This window comes from Panthera uncia, chromosome C2, assembly GCF_023721935.1.
Source record: "Panthera uncia isolate 11264 chromosome C2, Puncia_PCG_1.0, whole genome shotgun sequence".
Lineage (NCBI taxonomy): Eukaryota > Metazoa > Chordata > Mammalia > Carnivora > Felidae > Panthera > Panthera uncia.
In genome coordinates, this window is record NC_064810.1 from 10,762,366 (window position 1) to 10,773,593 (window position 11,228).

General features: G+C 45.1%; 1 protein-coding gene across 1 annotated transcript; it reads left to right on the forward strand.

The window, feature by feature from the left end:
* Nucleotides 1-9,261: 9,261 nt before the first annotated feature.
* Nucleotides 9,262-9,455, forward strand: LOC125922060 (ATP synthase subunit ATP5MJ, mitochondrial-like). The gene is given in 2 exon segments (XM_049629946.1): nucleotides 9,262-9,305; nucleotides 9,307-9,455. Coding segments are annotated over 2 exon segments (171 nt in total). The 3' UTR covers nucleotides 9,434-9,455.
* Nucleotides 9,456-11,228: the final 1,773 nt, after the last annotated feature.

The following is an 11,228-nucleotide window of genomic DNA, read 5'->3' on the forward strand; positions in this document are numbered from 1 at the left end:
TTAGCTCCACTGCCCCCTGCAGCCTGGGGCCTCATCATTGTTATACCCAACCTGATCTCCGTCACTACAATTTCTTATGATTGCCTTGTCACTAAATCCAGTGGGCACATCCCCTTCTTGTATCAGTTTTGTAGGGCTGCCGTAACAAATTGCCACAAATAACGGGTGTCTTAAAACAACAGGAATTTAATCTCTCACAGCTCTGGAGGCCAGAAGTCCAAAATCAAAGTGTCAGCAGGGCCATGCTCTTCCGAAGGCTCTGGAAAAAGATCCTTCCTTGTCTCTTCTAGCTTTTGGTAGTTGCCAGCACTTTTTGGTGCTTGGCTAGTAGCTGCATCACTCCAATCTCTGTCTCCGTATCCATATAGCCTTCCTTGTGTTTCTTGGTACACAAATTTCCCTTTTCTTAGAAGGACACTAGCCATTAGATTAGGGCCCACCCTAGAATCTAGTAGGACGGCATCTTAACCTGACTATATCTACAAAGACTCTACTTCCAAATAAGGTCAATTCACAGGGGGTTAAGTCCTCAAGATATTTGCGGGGGGGGGGGGGCACAATTCAAACCCACAGCACTTTCATATCTAACTTGACCTGGCCCTGTTTCTTCTCTCCTTGAGACATCATCTATTCCTGGTCTTCCTTGGACCTCTCTGAAATCTGTTTCTCACATTCCTTCTTGGTCTTCTCTTCCTCTGTCTACCCTTCTGACATTGGTGTCTCTCGGGGCTTTCCATAGGCCCCTTCCTTTTCTAACTTACCTGGAAAATCCCAACCAATCCTGTGGCTCCAATGACCACTTGCAGACTGACCCACATGTACAAAAGCTCACAAAGCCAAAACATGTTCGGTTGAAGGTCCCACACCAAAGATCCATCGTTTTCATCCAACCGGCTCTACCATGCACGCGGTCTCCTGAATGGGCCTCCGTTCCTGATCACTGAGCCTTCCCCCTCTATCACTCCCCACTGCCATGGAGGCCTGTCGAGTCTATCTCCCAAATACCTCTCCCCACACGGCAACGGTTCTATAAGAGATTTCTCATAGTCTCCCTGTCCTCGGCTCTTATCAATACTTTCACATTAAATACTTTGATTGTCCTTATCACCCTCAGAATAAATTCCAAACTCTTTAACTTGCCTTATAAGGCCCTCCATGATCCGGCTCTCCCTACCCCTAGACTCATCTCTCCATATTCTACTCTCATATGTGTGTACTCTGGCTGATACAAATGCCACAGACTGAATGTTTGTGTCCCTCCCAACACCAAAGTCATATGTTTATACCTCATCCCCAGTGTGATGGTGTTTGGCTATGAGGTCTTTAGGAGGTGATTAGGTCATGAAGCTGGAGCCCTCATGAATGGGATTGGTGACCTTATAAAAGGGACCCCAGAGAGCTCCCTGCCTTGCTGCCATGTGAGGACACCAAAAGAACACAGCCAGCCTTGAACCAGGAAGCTGTACTCACCATTCACCAAAAGTGCTAGCACCTTGACCTTGGACTTCCAGCCACCAGAACTGTGAAAAATAAATGTCTGTTTTTTGCGTGCCACCCAGCCTATGATATTCTGTCATGGCAACCTGAGTGGACAAAGACTGCAAAACCATCTGCACTTTGCCCCCTGGTCTTTGTTTATGCTTATTCCTCGCCTGGAATATTCTCTCCTGCCCTTTTGGCTGCCTACATCACACTTAATGTTTCCTGTTCATTCGGTAAATATCTATCGAGTACCTACCATGTGCCATGAACTATTTCAGGCACTGAGGACAGAGTAGGAAAAAAAAGAGAAAAGAATCTAAATTTATGGTTGAGGGGAGCAGACATGAAGCATAAACAAGCAAACATGTAGAGTGTGTCAGATGGTGATACGTGCTGTAAAAAAATTCAGCAGGCTCTGGGGATAGGGTGTACGAGAGGGTGGCGGTTAGGTTTTTCAATAAGGTGGGCATGAGAGTCCTCGCTGAGAAGACGACATTTAAGCTCTGCACGTACCTTGCTTCCTCCAGTAAGCCTTCTGGAAATTTTCCAAGTCCAGGTTAAGTGCCATTTTTATGAGCTTCCATGCAGTCTCTAGCTCCATCACAGCACTTAACATGCTATATTTTCCAGTCGATTTGGGAGTATCAGCTGCAAAGTGCGGGGGCAGGGAACGAGTCTGTATATATTGTATCTCACCAGCTTCTTGTGGATGTTCATTACATGTGTCTTGAGCCAATAAATGAATTGACAGTCACATCATTTACGAGTCATGTGAAGAATTTATATAGTATTTATAGTCATGTTGCATTTGACAGAGTGGTCTCTCACCTGCCGTCTCACCTCAGACAGGCAGTTATTGTCTTTGTCCCCTTTTAGCAGCAACTCGGAAAGATTAAATTTCTTGCCCAAGATGCCACAATAAGAGGAAACTCCAGTTCAATCTGACCTCTTACATCTCTAGAACCAATGGGCTTTCCAGAAAAACAAAAACCACTGCATTCTTGAATCATGTTCTGTGAAAACACAAGCCACTAAGTCAAGTGCATTAGCCATCCTCAGCCAAAGTACATTCAATTTTTATCATGAAAAGATCTCTGCTCCTCCCTGGGTTCCCATATTCCCATCTCCCGAGAAAACGCTCGCCAAATGGCCAAAGCCAACACATCAACCCAAAGGTAAAACCCTCTAGGATTCCTTTATGTAGCCACTGCCTGGTATGCCTCATTCTCACACTGTTTTCCAGAATGTTTACTGTCCTTCTCCAAGTACACATTAAGCAGATCCATTTGGACAACCACAGAGCAGGGATCAATTGAAGTACTCTCTTCTCTGGCACTTTGGAGCTGACGTTGCCTTTCTGACGTGTTAATTAAAACATGTGGGGTTCATAAAAGCTGCAGACAGAATTGCAGGCAGGAGTCAATTAGCAATAATTCATATCCTCTATTCATGGCCTGCCACCCCACTGATAAAGTGTCACTCCATTTGGACACAAAGAACAGAGAAGGGGATTGGGCAAAAAAAAAAAATTACCATTTAACCAAAACTCTACACTGGGAGAAGGGCAGGCGGGTGGGCCCCAAAGAGCAGTGATTGAGTCTCCAAGGACTGAAGGATCACCTAATGGGGAAGTGAACGCAAGCTTCCCTCCCTTCCACGTGGTGACGTGAGTTGCAGGCGGGGTGGGACAGTTCTTGGTAGTTTTCCACTTGCTGCTCACAAGTTCTTACCCTCTTTGGTTCTTTGTCACTTGGCCCCATAAAAAAACGCCCACTTCGGGGAACTTGAACGCTTGCTCATGCCACCCACCAACCCAGTGGCATGTGGGGATGAGGGTTACAAGTTCACATACCCTTCCCTTTTGTTTTCTTGTGCTTCTTTCTGCCTAAGCACCTCGAAACAGGCCAAACGGTTGTCGTTGCCATGTGACTTTGTACTGGTGGTTTCCTTGCTCCCTCCCATTCCTGAGGGCCGTGGGGAGTGGGGGAGAGTTAACTGTTTGAGACATGGTTCCCAGGGTGAGTAGGCACACACAAGAGTGAGCCAGGATGCTTTGAAATGAGCTGCTTTGTCATTGAAGGGGCTTTGTCATCGAAGGGCTTATTTCCGCCCTGAAGTACTTCCTTGCAGTTGAATAGATAGTGAGAAGGATAAACACTCATCTTTCTAGGGGGAGTACGGTTCTGTCAGGAAAGCTGGAAAATTCTTCTGTAAGTGCAATCATTTAGGGGAGAACAGAGACAAGTGCCCTAATTCTAGTAACTAGGGAGAACTGAATGGCTCACATGTTCTCACCTTCACCCCTGCCCTTGTGGAAGGTTCCTGCTGCTTATGCTCCACTCCTGTTCCCTCTCAAGGAGGAAAATTGTTAACCCTTCAATCCCTCTCCCACATCCGATGCAGATGGCTTCAACAGCTGGACGCCTTTGAAAAAAATGACTTTCATCATGACGAAAACATATTACTTGCAAACAGAGCTGAGAGAAAAAAAAAAAACATTTTCTGTGATCATTCTTCCTTTGGGTTTCTGAAAAGTGAGGAAAGTTTTCAGGAAAAAAAAAAGCCATAAAGTTGTCTGAGGATGAACTCAACATAGATGAGGGAAGACAGCCATTAAGATAAAATAAATTAGAGAATGAGAAACCATTACGATACTCCGCTGTCTCTTTTCAGGAGGGTTTTTTTTTTCCAGAAACTATTAAAACATCTAATAAAAACAAAATGTTTTAAGTTATGAGTGGCTTTTCAGGAAAGTATCCCTTTGCCTCAAGTGTGACTAACCAAAAACATGCAAGTAAGATAAATCTGTGTGAAAGAAAGAAGTGGACGAAAGTGAATTACTGACCTTGGCTAGAGATGAATCTCAAGGGTTGTACTGAACCATCATTCCTGGTGATTGTGGACAAAGTCTCTGGAAGCGTAGGTGTCCTCACCTCGGGAATGGGGGAGCAGGGGCGAGGGCAGAATGCCGCAGATTTGTGCGCTGGGTTCAAATCCAGGCCGAGTCATTTCCTAGTCCAGTATGCTTTGGACAAATTACTCAACTTCTCTACCCCGAGTTCTCGCCTCTGTAGAATGGGAATAATAATAGTACTGCCTCATCCATCACAATGTGTTGAGCAGATTAAAAGATAAAATGCTTAGAGATACAAACTGCTTAGTATAGCGTCAGAAAAATGACTAACGGTTGCACAACACACACAATGAACGTTTCCCCGTATGTGCAAAGACTTGATGCTAAAGGACGCAGTTCAAGGTATTCCCGTGTGGAAGCGTGTTCAACCTGGGCTAAAACCCAGATGAAACAGTATTCGCAAAGTCCGCTGGCAAACTTTCATGGTGTCAGCTCACATAGCACAGTGCTCAGGGATGGGGAGAGGGTACCATGGACCGGATTTTGCCCATCCCCCAATTTATATGTGGAAGCCCTACCCCTCCAGTGTAAGTATATTTGGAGACAGGGCTTTTAGAAGGCAAAATAAATTAAGTCACACGGGTGGGATCCTATTATGATAAGGATCAGCGGTCTTCTAAGAAGAGGAGGAGAGAGAGGTCTCTTTCTCCAAGGGCACCAAGGAATTTGAACTTGAAAAGCCACGTGAAGGTAAAGCAAGAAGGCAGCCGTCCACAAGCCAGGAAGAGAGTTCTCACCGGAAACAGAATCAGCCAGCACCTGACTCTTGGAATTCCCAGGCTCCAGAACCGAGAAATAATTTTTGTTGTCATTTAAGTCACCCAAACTGTAGTACCTGGTTGTGGGAGCCTGAAATGATGAAGACAGAGAATAAGATGCCACTTTTTTCTTTCCCTGCGACCAGAAAATTTAAAAATGTGCCTTCAAGGACAGAGAATGCCCTGTCCTAGCCTTGAGAGACGGTCAAGTGTGCATAAAACGAAGAATTGGTTTCATCTCATTTTGAAAGAAATACATCCAATCCTAATTTTTCAGGGTAAGTAACTTCCAAATGGGGAAAAACCTTCACCTCCCATTGGAGAGGCATGCTTCACCCACCAGTTAGTTGGGGAACATGTTTTGCTGCGCAATTCAAACCTTTAGGCAGGTTTAAGTGAGAAATCTATGTCAATGACTTTTGTGAAAAAAAAAAAAAAACGAAAACAAAAACAAAAAACTCCTTGAAACTAGAAGGTTCAGTGCTCTCTTGACAAGCATTTCTGCAAATGATTCACAAGTCTGAAGACAGATGTTATCATCAGTTATTAACATCATTTCCCCAGGGAGTGGGCAGTGTCCCAAGAGAGATAAAAATGTAGACAGAGGATGAGTAAATCCTGAGACATTCTAGTAATTTCTGCGGAAATGAGGTTGATGGCCATGGTTCTGCCTCTTTGCCAGCCCTACCCTAAGCAAATTGCTGCACAGCCCTCAAAAGTGGGGATGCTGTAGGACAGCGGCAAAGGAACCGGGCTGGGATTCAGGAGATCCGGGGCAAATTCATTAGCTCAGTGACTATTCATTGAGGGCCAACTATGCATTATGGTAAAGTGGTGAGATTCAGAGACTAGAGCCAGACTACCAGGTCAAGTCCAGCCCTGCCCTTCACCAGGGTGATGGGGCCTTGGGCTAGTCAGTCTTCTCCTGCCTTAGTTTCCCCAGCTGATGGGTTGGACTGAGAACAGGGCCTGAATGTCGTAAGTATGTGTTTGCAGTTATCATTGCTGCTACATGGGCCGGGGTCCATCCCAGCTCCTGGCATCAACAACCCCCTTCTGATACTTCATAGCTCTGTGTGACCTTCAGCAAGATCCTGAACTTGTATGTGCATCAGTTTCCCCATCTGTAAAAAGGAGACAGCAGTGCCTGCCTCACGGGATTCTATGAGTTAGTGAAATAAAATATGCAAAGTGCATGGTGTAAAATAATTGCTCAGGAAATGTTTTTCTTATTAATAATGGTTAATTTTCTTTTTTCCTTGACTTTCAGCTCCTCCACTCCCCCCTGCCCCCCACCGCCAGCCACCACCACTTCATTATTTACCATGGAGAATCCTCAGCCTCGACCACAGGCAAACCCTGATAATACTTACGGGCGAGAAACGTTGCTATGTTCTCTCTCTATGGACTTTCTCTCTTTGATCATTTGTGGTCAGGGTCTTAAACACACAGCACATAGTAGAAGTCAAAATAATTGTCTAAATCAGGGGTCCGAAAGCTTTTTCTATACCAGGTAGTAAATACTTTTGGCTTTGCCAGCCATACGATCTCTGTCACGATTACTCAACTCTGCTGTCATAGCATAAAAGCAGCCTTAGACAATTTGTAAATGCATGAAAATGGCTGCGTTCCAATAAAACTTTATTTACAAAAGACAGGCAGTGGGCTGGAATTGTCCTGTGAGCTGTTACTTTGCTGGCCCCCTGATCTTAATCTAGTCACTCAGCAAATACATACTGTGCACCTCGTATGTGACAGGCACCGTCCTAAGTGCTGGGGATACAGCTGTCAATGAAACAAAGCCCTTGCCAAAACCGAGCTCAAGTCATATTTAAAAAGCATTTGTTACTGTCTATTTCCCACAATGAAGCGACCAAGTAAAGACAGTTTTCCAAAAAGGGAGGGATCATTTGTGTAAGATGCTGTTAACCGTTTGGATAAGCTGAGAACTGGGAATTGGCCATTGGATTTGGCGACAAAGAGGTCATCAGGTGATAAGAGCAGTTTCCATGGAATGGTGGGGACAGAAGCCTGACTGGAGTGAACTCAAGATGGACAGGAGGCAAGGGGGTGGGAACCATGTGGACAGGGAGGGAGGAGAAGCACAGAAGCGAAGTGGTAGGTGGAGGGGACTCGGACTCAGGCTCAAGGAAGGGGGTTGTTGTTGCTGCTGCTGTTCTAAAAATGAGGCGATCCAAGCATGCCTGCACAGAGAATGATCCAGAAGAGAGGGACAGTGGGATGTTATGACACAGGTGAGAAGGAGAAGTGGTGTTCTCGGGCGATGTTCCAGACTGGCAAGAGGGCAGGGTCCCCAGTACCCAGCTGAGGGCGGGCCTCTGCCAGGAGCAGGTGCGGTTCGCCCCTGGTAACAGGAAGGAAGACAGAGCAAAGGATACAGATTCAGTTCCGGGAGAATGATACAGTCCTTTTTTTTTTCCCCCACTCAAATCAGAAGCACTATCTGCAGATGATAACAAGAAGGGGAGGAAGTTCTGAGGAGAGATAAGAACATTCAGAACGGTCATCTCCAAGGGTGGGAGACTGTAGGGATCTGCGACACAGAATCAGCTTGCCAAGCGGTGCTGAGGTCCCTTATGGGGGGTGACCAGCCAGCAGGCTGGCGTGTTTCTCCAGCCACTGCCCCTCCTGGGAAGAGTTTTCCCACTAGGATCCTCGCTAGGCCTCTGGCCAGCCTACGGAATGAGTCCTTTCAGGTTGTTTGTCTACTTCTGGTGCAATCGCCAGAGTCCAAGGGGATGGCCTCCAGGGCACGAATCATAGCCTATTCTGTCCATATAACAGTCCGGCTCTGTGAGGGGCTGTATGTTGGGTGGGGGTAGTTTCCCTAGAGTGACCTGTGGGCATCATCCCCTACAAGGGGGCCAAGGCACTGAATAATGGTCTGTGGTTAGGCCTGGGCAGATTCACTTGGTATCGGGTGGCCATGACTTTTTTTTTTTTTTTTAATGTTTATTTATATTTGAGAGAGAGAGTTGGGGGAGAGCGGGGGAGGGGCAGAGAGAGAATCCGAAACAGGCTCTAGACTCTGAGCTGTCAGCACAGAGACTGACGCGGGGCTCAAACTCACAAGCCGAAGTCAGATGCTTAACCGACTGAGCCACCTAGGTGCCAGAAGTGACCTTGACTTTGATGTGACAGTGAAATCCAGGAGTATAATATAATATTCAAAGCGTCCAAAGCACAACATTGCCATATCCCACTCTGTTTTCAAAAGTTCTTGCACATGACCATGAGCCCTGTGTCTATAGTGAGAGGCAATCTAGTTTTGTATCACCATGTTTTCGGTTCTTAATATGTACCAGGCACTATGCTAAAATGTATTATTTCAAGTAATCCTTAAAACAATACATCGGTAGGAACTATCGTCGTGTCCAAAGTTTGTAAGGCAGTATATCCAAGGTCACTGAGCAGAAAATATCACTAGGGCTGCCAAACCTCTACCACTGGGAGAGACTGAAAATATCCGTGATTCAGTTAGAGGTCTCATTTGACTGAAAGTAACAGAAACTCCCAAAATATCAACTTAAACAAATTAAGTGGGTTTTTTTTTTCTAGTGTGAAAAATCCAGTGGTGAGAAGTTCAGGACTGGTAGATAACTGCACCACACCATCTAGAACTGATGTTTCTTCTGTCTTTCCGCTTCCCTATCCTTGGTTCGTTGTTACCTCGTGGCTACAAGATGTCAACGCTACCTCCAGCACTGTATCGGCATTCCAAGCAGAAAACAGGGAAGAACAGAGGACCAAGGTACATGCTAATTTATTCCCCTCACTCCACCTTTTAAAGAGCTTTCCTGGAAGCCCCACCTCACCACATCTACGTTCATCTCATTAGCCAGAACTGCCATAGGATCAACTTGGGCTAAAAATATAGAATTTGGGCTGGATCCATTTCAATCCTAAAAAAAAAAAAAAAAAAAAAAAAAAAAAAAAAAATGCTGCCGCACTTTCCACTGTTTCTCTAGCGAACCTCTTTGCCAAAACTGCTAAGGCAGTATGCATTCTTTAAGATCAGAAGAGCCAGCTTTCCGAGTCGTTGGCCAGGCAGGTCCGGGCGGCCTGAGCTAGCGGTCTTGTGTCGAGATGCTTCAAAGTCTTGTTTAAAATGTTTGGATTCCCACGAGGCCAAGTTTGCGAGGAGATTTGGGTAGGAATGGGGTTGACGGGCTTTGTTGTTTTTAAAATCAGGACTGCTGATAAAAGAAGTAAAGCTTTGAAAGCTTTGAGTCATGCACCTGCTCTAGGTCGTCATTAACCAGGTTTCCCTGGAGCGCACATCGGGCGGACCGTCAGCCTGGCTGTAAATTTCCGCAAGCTCTGTGAGATGGGAATGGGCATTGCGGTACACTTGTAGAAGGCGACATGAATACATGCACCTGGGGGAGGCACCACTGCCTGTGCCCATGTTCCTCTGTCAGCGCCCCCCGTGTGCCTGCCCTACTGTGAATAGATCTTTGTGACATAGCAGGTACAGTCAGAATCTCACCGAGCCATCTCCTCATTGGAAAGCCTAAGGAACTGAAGAATGAATATCTCGATTATCATAGAGGTTGGGGATCAGAGCTAGGCAGCCACACTTCTGACATTCAATCAGTATCTGTTAAACAGGGGGAGAAAAGATTAGAAGAGCCACATGGTTAATATTCTTGGAAGGTTTCTACTCATGTGAAGTGTGGTTATGTCACAGAGAAGCTTCTCCTCATCGTCTTAAGGGAAACACCAAACTTCTTCAGGACAGCTGAGTCACTCCACGAGGAGCAGTATCCAAGACTTTCAACTGCCAAAACAATCCAACTATCAAAATGCATCCACCAATTTCCCAAGTCATTCCTCAAGGATCTGGAATTTCACAAAAGGGACAGTAACAATTCCATCCAGAGGTCTTTGCACCACTACATGTAGGAGCTAGAAAGACCCCTCTTCTTCCTCTTTCTTCTTGGAAAGAAGACCCCTCTTCTTTCAAGAAGGGACAGAAGAGCTTACACTTCCAAGGAAACAAGATACTTTTAAATCAGTTTACACATGTACCTAGTGGGCTGACCCCAATGTGTGGGTTAATAAGGCTGAGTGGTAGCATCTCGCATTGGGGTGGTACATTTGTTATGATTGATGAGCCAATATTTACACATTATTATTAACTGAAGTCCATACTTTACATTAGGATTCATTCTTTGTGTAGTACATTCTATGGGTTTGAACAAATGTATAATGACATATATCCACCATTATAGTATCATACAGAGTAGTTTAACTGCCCTAAAAATCCCCTGTGTTCCATCTGACTCCTCCCCCCTCTCCCAGACTCGTGACAACCATTTTACTGTCTCCATAGTTTTGCCTTTTCCAGAATGTCACACAGTTGGAGTCAGTATGTAGCCTTCTCAGATTGACTTTCTTGACCTAGCAATATGCATTTAAGTTTTTTCTGTCTTTTCATGGCTTAATAGCTCATTTCTTTTTATCACTGAATATATTCTACTGTCTATATGCACCACAGTTTACTTATCCATTCAACTACTGAAGGATATCTTGCTTGCTTCTACTTTTTGGCAATTATGAATAAAGCTGCTATAAACACCCGTGTGCAGGTTATTGTATGAACATAAGTTTCCAACTTCTTTGGGGAAACGCCAAGGAGCACAATTGCTGGGTTGTATGGCAAGAGTATATTAGTTTTATAAGAAACTGTCAAACTGACTTCCAAAACTGCCGTACCATTTTGCATTGCAACCAGCAATAAATGAGAGTTTCTATCGCTCCACATTCTGGCCAGCACTTGGTCCTGTCAATGTCGGTAGTTTATAGCTCGTTCATCCAATAAATATTCAATCTGCACCTAATTAATGCCATGCACAGAGACACTCAGTCTCTTAAGTTGCTTGGAGTTCAGAATACCTGTAGGTTGAAAGTGGAAAGTTTTGAAAAGTTCTGCCTCCTTTTGATCAATAGTTCTTAAACTTTAGTTGGCATCTGAATCACTTGGAGAGCTTGTTAAAACATAGATTGTAATGGGCAAAGGGGGGAGGCAGGGCTCACCTCCAGAGTTTCCG